The sequence below is a fragment of the Ovis aries genome, chromosome 5 (assembly GCF_016772045.2).
Source record: "Ovis aries strain OAR_USU_Benz2616 breed Rambouillet chromosome 5, ARS-UI_Ramb_v3.0, whole genome shotgun sequence".
In the NCBI taxonomy this organism is placed as follows: Eukaryota; Metazoa; Chordata; class Mammalia; order Artiodactyla; family Bovidae; genus Ovis; species Ovis aries.
The window spans coordinates 35,683,085-35,701,710 of record NC_056058.1 but is presented as its reverse complement, the minus strand read 5'-3'; the positions used below and the strand labels follow the sequence as shown (position 1 = coordinate 35,701,710).

Here is an 18,626-nt window from a genome sequence, read left to right as displayed (position 1 = left end):
TATAGGGAAACGGTTAGTCAAGATGGCTGCAAGCTAAAACCTACACACAAAACAGCAGTTAGGAGACACATCAAGGGAAGGGAATGAACATATAGTAACCATCTACAACAGAGTAGGTCCTGTGTGAGGCTCATTCATGTTATTCCCAAATAAGATATCCAAAGTTAGGGATGAAGAGTACTTTCCTCCATATAAATCAGTGTATAAATGAGAGATAGATAAAATGGAGAAGCTATTTATTTCACCAGGATGCCTCAAAATGTTTTATTGTGAATTAGCTCTTTGAATAATCTTAACATTCTTAGTAGTCAGTAAGCTCTGTGAATTTCAGAACCACACTTTACTCACCTGCATAACTCACAGGGTACCCAGCACAGGGCCTAAAATACCTTCAGTTTAATGTTATCAGAGGGCAAGTTATATTTCCATTTTACATCTGCGATATATCTGAGGCCCTCTAAGAGATTCTGTAACTTGCTCAATGTTCTCCAGTTAAACAGGAAGAAGTAATCAATGTGCCACCCAGCCTCACCTAACCACAGAGCAGCCACATTTCTATTATGTGGTTTGTTGTTGTTTAGTCACTAAATCATGTCTGACTCTTTTTTGACCCCATGGACTGTAGCCTGTCAGGTTCCTCTGTCCATGGGATTCCGCAAGAAGAATACTGGGGAGTGTTGCCATTTCCTGCTCCAAGGGATCTTTCTGACCTAGAGATTGAACCCAAGTCTCCTGCATTAGCTGGTGGATTCTTTACCACTGAGCCTCCATGGAAGTCTAATTATGCAGTTTTCTCCTGATTATTTCAAGTGATCAGGGAAATGGCAGAATCTAGTATAGTTGTAAATTTGGAAAGGCAACATGCCAACACAATATAAACATAAAGGCAACATACCAACACTAAATATAATTCCTTCTGATAACAAATATCAAAAATAGCACTTGAATGTTTACTATGAGCCAGGCACAATGTTGAGTACTTTACATACGAACTTAATCCTAATTATCCTATTGCAGAGAGACCATTATACTCATTTTACAGATGAAGAAACTGAGGCGTAGAGATTAAGTAAACTGACCAAGGAGAGACGTTTATTAACAACAGAACAATGAGAATTTGCTCCTCATTCTGTAAGACTCTGTCTGTGCTTTTAACTACATCCCTATGGAATGACAAATACTATCTACCTATGGACACCGGCTATACAATGTAGCCCTACTACGTGGGGCTTACGAGGTAACCTGAGAAGAAAGAAAGAGTGACAACTGCATGAAAACTGCCCATGCACTTATACCCAGCTGTGTAATTCCAGTCCTTCTAGGGCCACGGGGATAGAGCCTTTTCTACACAGCAAGGGGTGCTGATGGGATTCTGAAGCCAGTGAAAGCCGAGCCGCCAAAGAGAGCCTCCCACCTCCAACACCTGAGTCTTCTGTGGAACTTCTTGGTAAGGTATCTTTTCTTCTTGGCAGAGCTCAAACATGACATAATGAAATCTTAATAACTGCTCTGTGTTGGCAGCTAGACCTGAAGGAACCTACAATAATTCAGTGCCCTCTTCACTCTCTGTTCCACCCCCTTCCTCCTCTGTTCATTAGAGCAGCAGATAAACCAAGAACATTTTGAGAGTCCTTAAAAGCTTTCAGATCTATAGCCCAGACATTAACACTTCACACAACTGAGGCAGTCCTTACTGTTAGAGACTGTGAAAAGTGGAATCGTCTCTCTACTCGAGAATCATTGGGTAATTTGAAAATGATTTTGACACTTTCAGGGTCATCAGGGGAAGGCTCCGGGGGCAGACACTCCAACTTCCTTTCCTTCTCCTCTTGTAAATTCTGTAGAGACACAAAGCAAAGGTGAGACTATGGTTCCAACTAGGGAACAAGGAAACAAGAAATACAATCATATCATAGGTTTACTGGAGAGTATCAGGAAAAAAACTTCTTGGCAAGAGTCAGAAACACCTCACTTTAAATTATATTTACTTGATAACACACCACTGCATCACATGTATTATTGATTGACTGTTAGGGTATGCAACTGGTAGAAAAAAGGGAAGGACTGAAAGACACTGGCTATAATCAAGCAGCAATATGCAATGATGAAACAAGATCATGAATTAAATGTCAGATGAGCTAACCCTGGTACCTGAATGTTTAAACACTACTGCTGTGAATTAGCATATTGAACTGTTTACTATCTGTTTATGCTTCCTTTTCATGGAACAGAGTTGTTTTACATAACCTTTATACTTACTCTTATATTTGTTTTAATAAACTTTTTAAAAAATACTTTTTGTGAAAAATGTAGTAAATATTAAAATGGCACGGAGAATTTAAATCATCCACAATCCTATCATCTAGTTTTTTCCTTTCACACTTAAGACCAGTCTGGGAGTTGCAGAAGCAGAGACGGGCTCCTCACCCGCCGCCGCCTCTCTTCCGCCAGCTTCTGCTGCTGCACCTCTTCCTCCTTCCGCCTCTTCCGTTCTCGCTCCTCTCGCTTCTTTCTCTCTTTCTCCTGGTCAGCTCTGAGAGAGGCCAAGTAGGCCTCATCCTGTTGCTGTCTCAGCACCTGGGTCTGGTTTCGTTCTTCCCTGTGGACAGATCAGAAGCACAAAAGGAAAAGATAAACCTCACAAAGCCCTGCATTTCCTTATACTGAAATTTTTTAGGGGGTTAAAAAGGTTGACAATCTCGGCAGATAACTATTTCACACTATCATGAGAGAGTACAAAGAAAGCAAACAGAATCTAAATGCACTGTCTCTTAATTTAATTTGGCAGAAAAAGAAATGGCGAGCTTTTCCACTTCTTTTTAATTTTTCATGTAAAACTATCCTTTCCCCCCAATCCTAACAGAAGTAACTCAGTATTATTGCCATCAAATGATCATCAATATCATATTTTATAGGTAAATACCTTCTCGGGTAACTGCATTTTTGTATATGTTGCTTTTATAAAATCAAAAAACCATACAGATATTTTAGCAGATTTGAAAAATACAGAAACACCTTATTCAGAGTTGTACTAATCAAAAAGGAAACACTAACATTTTGGTATACTTCTTTTTCTCTCTGAAAAATTGGGTATCTATGTAGAGTGTTGTGTGTCTGTGTCTGTAAAATTAAAAGAAAATATCCCAGAATGTTAAAGTGGTGGTAGGGTTTATGAATTATTTAAAATTTCTTCTTTGTGCTTTTCTGTGTTTCCTGAATTTCCTACATTAATTCCTGAATATTACTTGTACGATGGGGGGGGGGGAGTTATAACCATTTCTCAGTTTTTATATTTAAGTTCTTTATATCATGCTCAGCTATTTTAAATGACATGATTTATAATCCTGAGCACAGAGTCTTTATTTTGAATGACATCTCCAAGGACAAATGATCTGATGGAGTTATTTAGGTCAAAGTATCCATATATGAATATTTTAACATTAAATGGAGAAGGCTTTTGAAGTTGCCTAACACTGAGAAGAAGTCAGGATTTGTGAAGCCCCAGGTAAGGCACCCACGTCTGCAGCTGGTCTCTCAGTTCCAGAGAGGAACTCCCCTGTACCTCTCTAGGCGTTCGGACACCAGGTAAGTCTGATTTGCGTCCATGATAAATGTCAGCTGGTTAATGAGGTCATCAGGCTGAATGAGGCCTTCTAGACGTCCTACCACAGTCATCCTCCGATCCTTCAACATAATCATGGCCAGGAATGGATAGGTATTTTCTCTTAAAGCCTGTGAGACTGACAGAAAGAAGATCCAAAAAATCAAGGGCAGGACTTAGGGATAAAACAGAATAATTATCTTAAGAGTTCACACAACAAGCAAGAGATAACTGCTTTAGTCTCAACTGGGAAACAGTGGAGGTGTCATTTATTCCCTGCCTACCTTTTTTCCTCCCCTACTCTCTCAATCTTTTTGTTGTTGTTGTTGTTGTTATATATTCATGTTCCTATGTCCAATCAGTCTGATTAGAGGAGGGCAGGCTTTTCTGGTGGGGTGTGGTTGTCATGATGATGCTAGAGCAGGCTGCAGAGTTCAAGGACAATGTCTATTTGACAGAGCAAAAAGGATATACAAGGACTCTGGCTACTGCTTATTATAATAATCTTCCTTTGTGCTGGTTGGGGTCAAGCCTAAAGAGACCAAGGCTGCAACTCTCCAGTTTTCTGTTACTGGTGATGATCTCAACCATCATCTTCCCTATCTTTTGTTCCTTTTATCCAATCCCTTCCTTATCCCCTTTTCCTATGTCCTATACATGCTACCCAATTAAAAAAAGGGCTAGCTTTTCTATTCTGAACAAGCTTAGAAAGTTGGTCCTCCAAATAACCAAGATTGTACCATAACAGTTTTACCTTATGATTTGAAAAGAAGGGATTTTAAGCTTCTATAAAAATATCCTTAGTCTCCTTCTATCACTGCTCATCTCCAAAGCCATATTAGAGTGTCAAATATGCAAGGACTTATCAGCTGTTTAAAAACCAATTAGGAACAACAACTCGGATTCCAGGATGCACAAACCATCTACTGCATCTTTGGTTCTCAGGATTTAGCACAGAACCTGTATGCCAATATATACTCAAAAGTTGCTGAACAGAAGTAGCTGCAAAGTAAACTGTTTTCCTTCACTAGATGCCTTTATATCTTATGGTGGTTTAGTTGCTAAGTTATGTCCAACTCTTGTGACCTCATGGACTGTAGCCTGCCAAGCTCCTCTGTCCATGGGATTCTCCAGGCAAGAACACTGGAGTGGGTTGCCATTTCCTTATCCAGGGGATCTTCCCGACTTAGGGATCAAACCTGGGTCTCCTGCACTTCAGGCATATTCTTTACCGACTGTGCGACCAGGGAAGCTGATATATCTTACACTGACTTCTAAAGATATTTACCTCCAGTTAAGAGTTAGTTCGGAGAAGGCAATGGCACCCCACTCCAGTACTCTTGCCTGGAAAATCCCATAGATGGAGGAGCCTGGTGGGCTGCAGTCCATGGGGTCACTAAGAGTCAGACATGACTGAGCAACTTCACTTCGACTTTTCATTTTCATGCATTGGAGAAGGAAATGGCAACCTACTCTAGTGTTCTTGCCTAGAGAATCCCAGGGACTGGGGAGCCTCGTGGGCTGCCGTCTATGGGGTCGCACAGAGTCAGACACGACTGAAGTGACTTAGCAGCAGCAGCAGCAGCAGCAAGAGTTAGTTACAGTCAGTAAAGATCTGAGCTTTCTGAATCCCTATGGGCATTCAACATACTCAAACAACTATCTCACTGTGCAAGAAGCTCTGGTAAAATTGCTAATGACAAGAATAAACTCTCTGGTAAAAAGCCCACTAAGATTAAAGGCAAGTTGCTGGCCAGGACTGGGTATTTTAAAAAACAAAACAGGTTCTGGCAATGGTTAACTGTAATAAGTGGGCTAGAGTCTGACAGACCTGAGCGTGCTCCAAAACTTGCTAACTGTATGATCCTGGGCCAGCAGCTTAAACACCTAAACTATACAGTGGAGGTAATACAATCCCCATCTCTTGTGACTGCTGAGAGGTTTGGTTGGCCACAGAATAGTCATGCGATAAATGGCATGTCTGTCCAGATTATCTGAAAGATATTCTAACAATTTCAATGAGGAAAAAATAACCACACAACTTACCTCTGTATCCCTCAGGTTTGTTTGTGGAGCATGCCCAGAAGAGCATCCTAGTGTTTATTAGTGAAATAACTTCAGGTGCACAGAGTGTGTTGCTGTGGAGAGGGATGAAAATGACATAAGAGGAACTTGCTTTCCACAACTATCAGCAGATAAGATCAGAAAAGAGGAAGGAAAAAAACAATCCACTTACCGACAGAATTCATCAGAGTCCTGGTGATCATCTCCATGAAGATAAACCAAAAGAAAGCGAAGCTCCCGTTTGGCATCATTAAGTGCCTGTGAGAAACAGAAGATCACTAATTATGATGATGACTGTGCCTCACACTTTTAATTAGAATAAAGATCCTAATGGATACAGCTATGTATTTAGGAACAAAAGAAGAAATAAGGAAAGAAGGTAAGCAAGAAAAGCAGAAAACTCCTGGGCTTCTATCTTCACACCCTTGGCATTCCTCTCCCAACAGAAAGTCCATATGCTAATAAGCTTCAATGAAAAAGTTTTTAGTGTTGTTAGGATTTAAATTCTATTAGGCAAGTGAGAATAAAGTATAAGCAGCCTGACAGAAAAAAGCCCCATGTAATCACAGAAAAGTCAGCTGTTCCCACAGTCTAAAGGAAGATAAAAACAGGAGAATCTGACCTGAAAAAGGAGACGAGAATTTTGTCACTTTATAGCTACAGCAAAACGGAGAAGGCAATGGCACCCTACTCCAGTACTCTTGCCTGGAAAATCCCATGGACGGAGGAGCCTGGTGGGCTGCAGTCCATGGGGTCGCTAAGAGTAGGACACGACTGAGCGACTTCACTTTCACTTTTCACTTTCATGCATTGGAGAAGGAAATGGCAACCCACTCCAGTGTTCTTGCCTGGAGAATCCCAGGGATTGGGGAGCCTGGTGGGCTGCTGTCTATGGGGTCGCACAGAGTCAGACACGACTGAAGTGACTTAGCAGCAGTAGCAGCAGCTACAGCATAATAAATACTGTGAAGATAAGCTGGATCCCTTGCCACATGCCAAACGGATGAGAAAATGAGGGACCCAAGGGCATTTTAAAGAGCATGAGTTTTAAAAGATCTTCAAAAACAAGGCAAGTGTCCCAGATTCCTGTGTATGCTTTTTCATTTGTAGACTCCTGGACACATTACAATTCAATTAAGATTTCCTGAACGACCAATAGTGGTCTACCCTCAGGATCACAGCAAAGAGGGTGTATGAGAGGTCCCATCTCATTCACAAATGTATCTCTAGCATTGAGCACAATGTGTGGCATATAGTAGGTGCTTAAGGCTTACTGAGTGGGGTGGGAGCAGCCAGTGAGAAAAAAAAGATGTGGGAGAATCACACAGGAAGCAAGAATCAGCATTTTTCTCCTTTTCCAGATAGATTCAGGAATCCTGGAGGCTGCAGAACAGAACCACTCTTAGGCACATGCCCACCATGCTACTTCTACATTTGTTTCTGGTGAAGTAGGGGTATGCCCAGTACCCACAGAACTCCTACTAATCTTCGCCCCCTGAGAGATAAAAACAGTCAAAGGTGTGTGTTGCTTGGGTTAAATGAGATGTGCTGCCTTGAGTCTATGGTCTATGCCCTTATTCAGTTCTGTGAGGGATCCAAGAAGACTTAGGCTTTGCCTACAAGGAGCTTATAGTCTGTATAGGAGATAAGACATGAACACAAACAACTATAAAATAAGGAAGACTGTGAAATTGCTATAAGATTAAAAAAAAAAAAAAAAAAAACAAGACTATTTTAGTCTATAAGTAGGCAGGGTAGAGTTCAGCAATCAGGAAAGGTACAAGAGGGGAGAGACACGAGCTGGTGAAGGATGGGCAAGATTCCAGTTAACAAAAATGTGAGGAAGGCATTCCAGATAGAGGAAACAGCAAAGTAAAAGCAAAGGCACAGAGGTGGGACGTTACAGAGTGTGTTAAGGGGATTGTTTAGCTGGAACCTATGGTACAGGGAAACAAGTTATGCAGGAAAGACCTCAAAAGAGGTTGGGATTAGATCAAAGAGGGCCCAGCTAAAGGGCGTGTGTGTGTGTGTGTGTGTGTGTGTGTGTGTGTGTGTGTGTGTGTGTAAGCTATAAAAAGTCATTTAAAGGTTTTGAATAAAAGAATGACATGATCAGTGCTGGCCTATGCTTTCCTTTGAGGATAGAACCGTATCAATAAATTGGCATCTATATGGTTTGTGGCACTGACCTGGCTGTACGTTCCCAGGTAGAAGACAGGGTGTGCCCTCCCATATTTCTCTTCAAAAGAGTGCATAAATGAAACAATGTCCCCAACGGGATCAGTGACCCGGCTGCGAGGGTCAGGCCGTATAAAACGAAGAGCAAACCTGGGGAAGAAGGAATAAATATCACATGAATCGGCTTACTGTAGTGCACACGGAGTGGGCCAGTTTGTAAAGATTCCTACACAGAGCCACAGGCTTGGCAGCAAGGGGAGGTGAATCACCTGTGAGTGGACCATCAAACCTGAGAATACAGTCTGGCTCCAAAGCCACAAAGCAGCAAGCTGTGCAACTGCCTGTTTAAGAAGAATGCAAACTACTAGGATTATAAATTTCAACACTGGTGTAAACAAATATTAAGTGCTTTTTGCAGAAAAATTTAGGACTGAAAGAACTGGGAAAGGAAGACACAATATCCACAAAGGTCAAGAGTCAGGCTGTGCCCTCAGACTCTTGTAATGGCACTGTCTAAAACAGCAGCCAAGAGCCACATATGGCTATCTAAATTACCAAGAAAATTAATTCAATACAATCAAAAAATTTAGTTCATCACTCACTACAGCCATATTTCAAGTGCTCAACAGCCATGTGTGGCTAATGGGTTCCATAATAGACAGTGAAGATACACAACATTTCCATCATCACAGAAAGTTCTGTTAGATAGTGCTGTTCTAGAACAGGGCTGTCTCTTTCTGGTTGTTCTACTTGCCTCTCCCTTTCCTTTCTGTTCTCCTGGAATTCTGAGTTATGAATCCACATTCCCAAACTATTCGGATTATGGACAAGAACTTCAAATCCAAACTTGCAGTCACGATTTACTTGCTCATCAATGGGGCAAGTAAACTCTGCTCAGTGATTTATGGTTGACAGCATCCATAGAGGAAGTTATAAAATGGATCTAGACAACACTTGGCAGAGTTGAAGACTTGGAAGTTACTTAAGTTTAAAGATGGTAGATCTGTTTCTGAAGAGGCCATCTTATCACATTTGTACAATACCATTTATTTATCCTTTGGGTTTCCATAAAAGGCAAAAGAGCAGGGGCTTGATAAGTCAAGGTGCTACATTACATTAAACAAGTTGCTTGGATGATACAGTTGCATTAAAATTAGTAACACATGCCATGCATATTTTTCCCCAAGGAAGTGAACAATATTCACATACTTGATTCAGCATAGAAAAGCTAACTACACTATGATACTCTCCTTAGCAAATACTAAGCCAGTTCTTTATCCCCTTAACAAATTCCCCATATACACACAATGTCACTTGGAATTTCTCCTGAATAATCAAATCTAACTCATTGACACAAACATTCCAAAGCAAATTAAAAACAAAAGAAAGAAGCTGTGTATGTGGAGGAGTGATTAGAAATCCTTAAGATTAATGTTTTGATAACTTTATCTGAAATCAAGTATTTTAGGATTATCTTATTACTCCAAGTTTTCAAATTTTATGAATGAATGGATAAAGGTTTTAATTATCTTTTGTTGTTGTTCTTTCTCATCACAAAACAGTCCAATGGCCAACACAATTTAGGACAATTAGCTTAAAAAAAAAACAAAACAGAGATAGCAAATGATTTTAAAGATTTTTACATGCACCTCTGAAGCTGGTCGGTCCGTACCTTCAGGCTCTGTTCCCTAGAGTAAGGCAAAGATTAGCCTGTATTCAGAGGCAGGTACAGGTTGCGCTGTATGCATACAAGGCTACATTTATTGGCCTGGATGCCCATAAACATTCTAGTTCTCCGTAAAGATCAGGTGTGGATTCATCTATTACTGAGTTCTAGATCAGACACTCAAGTCTGATGTGCACCTTGGGTCCCCTGACGTTTTGCAGTCTTTCTGTAGCTTCTTGTGCTGAGCTCTCCAAACGGTAAAAGAAGGAAGTGAGAAGAAAAGTGAAGGTGTGAAGCAAGGGTGTACACACACGTGGAAGGGTTATAGTGCCAGCAACCTATGGGTTGCCAAGACAAAGGGAAACGTACAGAAGGGGTGTCTAGAACAGTGAAACTGTTATAGGAGGAATCTGGGGAAAAATGGGTCATTTCAGAGCAAGTCAATCTGTTGGAATTATGAGTTGTAAGATGCATTCGGGTGAAACTTAACAAGGAGCGTGAAGCTAGCAAAGGTAACAAAGGTTGGAACAGAAAGGGTGTGAAGACTAACTGGGGAATGTAGGGGGAAAACATGGTGGGATAGGGAGGATACAATAAATATAGGCAGACTCATTTGTGAAAATGGTAAAATCTGTTGTTACGTTCGAAAAACTGAAAATATTTTCATGCTATATGAAATACTTTAGAAAAGGTATTCAATATGATGATAAACTGGCAAGTCAAAATTTATAAGAGCATAAACCTTATTCTGATCTGTTTCTGCTCCAAAGTCTACCCTGTTGCTACTAAACACATGGATACAAAGGTACGTACCTAAATATATCAAGTATTGTATAATAGGTAAACCGGAACGGAAGCATTATCAAGTAATAGCCCCATCCAAGCAGCCCCTGAAATTCCAAAAACAAAGTTAGATATCATTCTCCCAACCCGTAACACCTTAATTGCTAGATAAGATTTTCATTCTTTTTTGTCCTTTATGTGATTTCTCCTTCTGTCACATATGGTTCTCTTTTCCTGGACCACTTCATCTTTCTTAAAAAACCAACTACTTAGGACCTCATTTCATCTAATACTAACACTATTTTTATATTAAATCTGCTTGAACACTTTTTGTGCAGCTACTTATATTAGTTGTCAAATTCAATTCCAAGTTTTCCTCCCCAAATCATAAATACTCATTCTTTCATTTTTAGAGTTAACACATTAAAATGTAGTATATAGAAATAACAAGAAAGATAACCAATATTACTACCCTGGACCTCTGTATAAAAGTGACGAATGATTGTATTAATCACAATTACAAATCTCCAAATACCTGCTAATCTCAACAGTAGTGTTAATTATTTTAGCAATATTGATTATTGCTACTCTTATTATTAACTAATAAATACATAGGGCTCTATAGCTTACAAAGCATTTATTATATATTATATTATGTTAATCTGATATCCTCTTTGTGTCCATGGCCAGGGAACTCTAGAGCTCTGGAACTCTATTAGTCGACATTAGGGTCTCAAAGTCAAGCCCAAAACAAACTGGAGTAACACTGGGCACATATGCAGTCAAGTGCAGAATCCTAAGCACTGGACCGCCAGAAATTCTTTTGAACTACTCCTTGAAGCATATAATCCTCTAAGATTCTGTGCTCTTCTACTGTTAAATACTCTAAAATAGCTACTTAGAAACTCTGTTTTTCAAATTTTACCAAGTACTCTGCAAAAGGAATGACAGAATACATTTTAAATTCAAGTGTAAGAAGTGAGTGTTAACTCTTAAGAATAAGAAAGGGAAACTCTAAAAGTTCTCTGGAGTTCACTGTGAGTATATACACCTGACTTCCCTAATCTGACTGTGAATAATCTGAAGAGGGAAGAATGCTTCTTTATTCATCTCTAGATTCCCAACAGCAAAATATCAAGTACCCTGAAACACTCTTAAATGCCAACTGAATATAACTGAATCACTTCCTTGCTACTACTAGCCCTGAGATTAATTTCAAAGATATGGCCAAGGCTCCCACAGAACTTCCAAGTATTTCCCTAGAAGTAGCTTAAAATTAAGCAAAATGAAACAGCAAAGAATTCAGTAAACATTTTAATTTAAAAGTGCAGGGTCTACTAAACACACAGCAAACATTTTTAGACACATAAATACATGCAGACAAAGTGTCATAAACATAAAACAAGGCACAGAAAACTCTTCAAGTAACTGGCACAGAAACAGGGAAAATAATAGTTACTTTCATTGGTTCACTAAGGAATCAAGAAAAAAATGATAAACCCAATAAATCTACCAAGGAGCTAGGTCAAGCTAACAGGTTTATATTCTCAATATTCCTTTTGCTCCTATCATACAGAGATCAACATAACCAAGTAAGAGAACTTTTACAATAAAAAAGGGAGAGGTTCCAGCTATGAAATAACTTGCCCTTGGTTGTGGTCTTGAGACAACATAGCTGTAGATCCTGTGGTCAGCTGTATTAACTTGCAAGGGTCGTGATGGTGGTGGGTTGAAAACACTCGGTACACCCTCTTGCTCGTTCAATCTGTCCTGCACAGCAGCCTGAGAAGAAAAAAACAGTAGCACTTCAGTGATGCTCATATCAACCTAGAAGAGACAACTATTGCTGGTGTGTCAAAATAGGTCACCAGGGGGTACACACTCATGAACCTTTTTTAACTTGCTAAGGTGGGAGGCAATGTGTGGTGATGGCTCCATAATTCATATACAGAGGCATCCAAGGAACCTGTCTGGAAGCTCACTGCTTTTACTCAGATGGTATATACTATTTAGGGTGGCCAGGTTACAAGGTGTTTCACTGTACAAGCATAAGAAAAACCACCCACAGAGAACACAAACTGTAGACACAGTTTGTGTCTGGTGCCCCCAGAACTGTGCAATGGAGCCATCTTGATCAGTTGGTATTGAGGGAAAGCTTGGCTTTGGAGCAGAGGAAGTTAGGTCTGAATCCTAGCTCCAGCACTGAGAAAGTTGCTTGGCTTATGTGCCTCAGTTTTCTCACATGCAAAATAAATAAACAATACTTTTCAGGGTTAATCTGAAAATTTAATGAGATGACCATACAAAATCCTAATATAATTCCTGGCACAAAGATGATATTCAGTAAAAAAAAAAAAAAAAAGTTTCATTCCTTTCCTAACTCTGCCCCTGAAACTGGATATTTGTCCCAGTATAGTTAGAAAATTTGGCTTTACCCAAAGGGAAATCTGATCTCTACCTTCAGCTTCTGGAGGTAATCAACGTCACACCTGGTAAAAGTATCTTTGCTATGGGATTTTATGGTGGAGCTACGCACCCCACGCCCAAGGTAAGAGAAACCCAAGTAAGATGGTAGGTGTTGCAAGAGGGCATCAGAGGGCAGACACACTGAAACCATACTCACAGAAAACTAGTCAACCTAATCACACTAGGACCACAGCCCTGTCTAACTCAATGAAACCAAGCCATGCCTGCGGGGCAACCCAAGACGGGTGGGTCACGGTGGAGAGGTCTGACAGAATGTGGTCCACTGGAGAAGTATTCTTGCCTTGAGAACCCCATGAACAGTATGAAAAGGCAAAATGATAGGATACCGAAAGAGGAACTCCCCAGGTCATTAGGTGCCCAACATGCTACTGGAGATCAGTGGAGAAATAACTCCAGAAAGAATGAAGGGATGGAGCCAAAGCAAAAACGATACCCAGTTGTGGATGTGACTGGTGATAGAAGCAAGATCCGATGCTGTAAAGAGCAATATTGCATAGGAACCTGGAATGTCAGGTCCATGAATCAAGGCAAATTGGAAGTGGTCAAACAAGAGATGGCAAGGGTGAACATCAACATTCTAGGAATCAGCGAGCTAAAATGGACTGGTATGGGTGAATTTAACTCAGATGACCATTATATCTACTACTGCGGGCAGGAATCCCTCAGAAGAAATGGAGTAGCCATCATGGTCAACAAAAGAGTCCAAAATGCAGTACGTGGATGCAATCTCAAAAACGACAGAATGATCTCTGTTTCTCTCCAAGGCAAACCATTCAATATCACAGTTATCCAAGTCTATGCCACAACCAGTAACGCTGAAGAAACTGAAGTTGAACAGTTTTATGAAGACCTACAAGACCTTTTAGAACTAACACCCCCAAAAGATGTCCTTTTCATTATAGGGGACTGGAATGCAAAAGTAGAAGTCAAGAAATACCTGGAAAAACACAGGAAAATTTGGCCTTGGAATGCAGAATGAAGCAGGGCAAAGGCTAACAGAGTTTTGCCAAGAAAATGCACTGGTCATAGCAAACAGCACAAGAGAGAAGACTCTACACATGAACATCACCAGATGGTCAACACCGAAATTAGACTGATTATATTCTTTGTAGCCAAAGATGGAGAAGCTGTATACAGTCAACAAAAACAAGACCGGGAGCTGACTGTGGCTCAGATCATGAACTCCTTATTGCCAAAGTCAGACTTAAATGGAATAAAGTAGGGAAAACCGCTAGACCATTCAGGTATGACCTAAATCAAATCCCTTATGATTATACAGTGGAAGTGAGAAATAGATTTAAGGGCCTAGATCTGATAGATAGAGTGCCTGATGGAACTATGGAATGAGGTTCATGACATTGTACAGGAGACAGGGATCAAGACCATCCCCATGGAAAAGAAATGCAAAAAAGCAAAATGGCTGTCTGGGGAGGCCTTACAAATAGCTGTGAAAAGAAGAGAGGCAAAAAGCAAAGGAGAAAAGAAAAGATATAAGCATCTGAATGCAGAGTTCTAAAGAATAGCAAGAACGGATAAGAAAGCCTTCTTCAGCAATCAATGCAAAGAAATAGAGGAAAAGAACAGAATGGGAAAGACTAGAGATCTCTTCAAGAAAATTAAGAGATACCCAGGGAACATTTCATGCAAAGATGGGCTCGATAAAAGACCGAAATGGTCTGGACCTAACAGAAGCAGAAGATATTAAGAGGTGGCAAGAATAGATGGAAGAACTGTACAAAAAAGATCTTCACGACCCAGATAATCATGATGATGTGATCACTCATCTAGAGCCAGACATCTTGGAATGTGAAGTCAAGTGGGCCTTAGAAAGCATCACTACGAACAAAGCTAGTGGAGGTGATGAAATTCCAGTGGAGCTGTTTCAAAACCTGAAAGATGATGCTGTGAAGGTGCTGCACTCAATATGCCAGCAAATCTGGAAAAATCAGCAGTGGCCACAGGACTGGAAAAGGTCAGTTTTCATTCCAATTCCAAAGAAAGGCAATGCAAAAGAATGCTCAAACTACCGCACAATTGCACTCATCTCACACGCTAGTAATGTAATGCTCAAAATTTTCCAAGCCAGGCTTCAGCAATACGTGAACCATGAACTCCCTGATGTTCAAGCTGGAGTTAGAAAAGGCAGAGGAACCAGAGATCAAATTACCAACATCCGCTGGATCATGGAAAAAGCAAGAGAGTTCCAGAAAAACATCTACTTCTGCTTTATTGACTATGCCAAAGCCTTTGACTGTGTGGATCACAATAAACTGTAGAAAATTCCGAAAGAGATGGGAATACCAGACCACCTGACCTGCCTCTTGAGAAACCTGTATGCAGGTCAGGAAGCAACAGTTAGAACTGGACATGGAACAACAAACTGGTTCCAAATAGGAAAAGGAGTACGTTAAGGTTGTATACTGTCACTCTGCTTATTTAACTTCTATGCAGAGTACATCATGAGAAACGCTGGACTGGAAGAAACACAAGCTGGAATCAAGATTGCCAGGAGAAATATCAATAACCTCAGATATGCAGATGACACCACCCTTATGGCAGAAAGTGAAGAGGAGCTAAAAAGCCTCTTGATGAAAGTGAAAGAGGAGCATGAAAAAGTTGGCTTAAAGCTCAACATTCAGAAAACGAAGATCATGGCATCCGGTCTCATCACTTCACGGGAAATGGATGGGGAAACAGTGGAAACAGTGTCAGACTTTATTTTGGGGGGCTCCAAAATCACTGCAGATGGTGACTGCAGGCATGACATTAAAAGACGCTTACTCCTTGGAAGAAAAGTTATGACCAACCTAGATAGTATATTCAAAAGCAGAGACATTACTTTGCTGACTAAGGTCCGTCTAGTCAAGGCTATGATTTTTCCTGTGGTCATGTATGGATATGAGAGTTGGACTGTGAAGAAGGCTGAGCGCCAAAGAATTGATGCTTTTGAACTGTGGTGCTGGAGAAGACTCTTGAGAGTCCCTTGGACTGCAAGGAGATCCAACCAGTCCATTCTGAAGGAGATCAATCCTGGTATTTCTTTGGAAGGAATGATGCTAAAGCTGAAACTCCAGTACTTTCGCCACCTCATGCAAAGAGTTGACTCATTGGAAAAGACTCTGATGCTGGGAGGGATTGGGGGTAGGAGGAGAAGGGGACGACAGAGGATGAGATGGTTGGATGGCATCACGGACTCGATGGACGTGAGTCTGAGTGAACTCCAGGAGACGGTGATGGAGAGGGAGGCCTGGTATGCTGCGATTCATGGGGTCACAAAGAGTCGGACACGACTGGGCGACTGAACTGAACCGAACTGAACTGAAGCACCGTAGAAAAACCAACCATGTAACTTAAGCTGGAGACTTTGAGTAATGCAGTATCAGTCAACCTAGAGACTGAGTTCAATGACACAGGCAACTAGTCAAATCAATCATGCCTCTGTAATAAAGCCTCATTGAGAAACTGGACACTGAAGCTGTGGTGAGCCTCCCTGGTAGGTAACACTTGGTGCCTATTGTTAAACACCTGGGCCAGGAGGGTAACATGTATTTGGAACTCAAGACTTTGCCCAAAGAGCTTCTTTCTTTAGCTGATTTTAATCTGTATCCTTTCCCTATAATAAACTGCAACCATGAGTTGTAATAGTTTTCAGTAAGCTCTTTTAGTGAATTATCAAACCTGCATATGGTTTTAGGAACACCTTGTACTTGCAGTTGCTAACAGAGGTAAGGATGGTCTTTCAGAGGACTGCATGCTCTCTAACCTTCATAGCTGGCTTTAAACTTTGCCTCTAGGTTTTACATTTTAAAGTGTTGACACACAATTCAATGGGAAAGAACAGTCTTTCAACAAATAAGGCTGAGACAACTGGATACCACTGCAAAATAATGAAGCTGACCTACTAAAATCACCCTGTATACAAAAACTAACTCAAAATACACCAAAGACCTAAATGTAAGAGCTGAAATTATTAAACCCTTAAAAGAAAACATAGCTGGAAAAAAAAATCTTTGTGATTTTGGATTAGGTTATGGTTTCTTAGATAAGATATTAAAAGGACAGGCAACAAAAGAAAAAAACAGATAAAATGGACTTCATCACAACTTAAACACTTTCATGTACCAAAGGACACTATCACAGAGAAAAAAGACAACCCCACAAAATAGGAGAAAATATTTACAAATCATGGATCTGTTAAGGGTCTAGTATCTACAGTATATAAAGGACTCTTACAACTTATCACTTAAAAGACAAACAACTCAATTTAAAAATGGGCAAAGGACTTGAATAGATATTTCCCCAAAGGAGATAAACAAATGATCAAAATACTTATAAAAAATATACTACATCATTAATCATCAAAATATGCACACGAAAATCATGAGATACTACTTAACATCCATTAGAATGACTATAATATAATATAATAAGAGACAGATTTTTACAAATTGTAGGTTAGGGTGTGGACTTCCTAGGTGACTCAGTGGTAAAGACTCTGCCTGCCAATACAGGAGACATAGCTTGGATCCTTGGGTTGGGAAGATCCCCTGGAGGAGGAAACAGCACCCCACTGCAGTATTCTTGCCAAGAAAATCCCATGGACAGAGGAGCCTAGTGGGCTACAGTCCACAGGGTCACAAAAGAGGACACAACTAAGTGACTGAGCACCTGTGCACGTGAGGATGTAGAAAAACTGGAACCATCATGCACTATTCTGGGGGGTATAAAACAGTGTAACCTCTGGAAGCAGTCTGGCAGTTCTTTAAAAGGTACTCTTTGAGACCCCATGGACTGTAGCCCACCAGGATCCTCTGTTCATGGGATTTTCCAGGCAAGAATACTGGAGTTGGGTAGCCATTTCCTCCTCCAGGGGATCGTCCTGACCCAGGGATTGAACCTGAGTCTGCTCTATCTCCTGCACTGGAAGGCAGATTCTTTTTTTTTTTTTTAAATCACTAAGCTACCTGGAAAGTCCTAGAGTTATCACATGATTCAGCAATTCTACTCCTAGATACCCAAGAGAAATGAAAACATATGTCCCACACAAAAACTTATACACTAATATCCACTGAAACATTAATAATAAAAACTGAAAGTGCAAACAATCCAAATATCTATGAACTGATGAATGGATAAAGATAACCGTGGTATATTCATACAAAGAATATTATTTGACAGTTAAAAAACTGATACATACTGTGACATGGATAACCAAGTGAAATAAGTCAGATACCAAAGGACAAACATTGTTTGATTCCACTTATATGATGTATCTAGAATAGTCTAGTTTTCTAGTGGCAGAAAGTAGAGTTGTGGTTACCAGAGGCTGGGCAGAGACAGTAATGGGAAATAACTGATTTAGTGGGTAGAGAGTTTATTTGGGAAGATGAAAAAGTTTTAAAGATGGATAGTGGTTAATTGTTGTACAACAATGTAAATGTACTGAAATTAATGTTACTAAATTATACTGCCCCTTAAAAATTACATACCTGGGTGAAGCCAGATGTTCTTCACATACTTCAACTAAAACTATATATCACAAAAGATTAAAAGCAGAAGTGAATATGAAGATCCAGCTTTTTTTTACTAAGCCAGACAAAAATATCTGCAAACATTTATGTTAACATACAATGAGTTTATTATTTTAAAAATGATTACTAAACTAAGAAAAAGATATGAAACTGAAAGATGAACTCCCCAGGTCAGTAGGTGCTCAATATGCTACTGGAGAAGAGTAGAGAAATAGCTCCAGAAGGAACGAAAAGGCTGAGCCAAAGTGGAAACAATGCCCAGTTGTGGATTGTCTGGTGATAAAAGTAAAGTCCGATGCTATAAAGAACAATACTG

General features: G+C 40.1%; 1 protein-coding gene across 2 annotated transcripts in view; it reads right to left on the bottom strand.

The window, feature by feature from the left end:
• Window positions 1-18,626, bottom strand: part of FAF2 (Fas associated factor family member 2) — a 69,168-nt gene that overhangs the window by 7,152 nt on the left and 43,390 nt on the right. For both annotated transcript variants that reach the window (XM_012178259.3, XM_004008699.5), the window contains 8 exons: window positions 11,940-12,074; window positions 10,323-10,399; window positions 7,855-7,993; window positions 5,838-5,923; window positions 5,648-5,739; window positions 3,563-3,740; window positions 2,428-2,599; window positions 1,695-1,838 (listed from right to left, as the gene is read on the bottom strand). In XM_012178259.3, coding sequence (XP_012033649.1) covers window positions 1,695-1,838; window positions 2,428-2,599; window positions 3,563-3,740; window positions 5,648-5,739; window positions 5,838-5,923; window positions 7,855-7,993; window positions 10,323-10,399; window positions 11,940-12,074 — 1,023 coding nt within the window. The remainder of the gene's footprint in view (window positions 1-1,694; window positions 1,839-2,427; window positions 2,600-3,562; window positions 3,741-5,647; window positions 5,740-5,837; window positions 5,924-7,854; window positions 7,994-10,322; window positions 10,400-11,939; window positions 12,075-18,626) is intronic.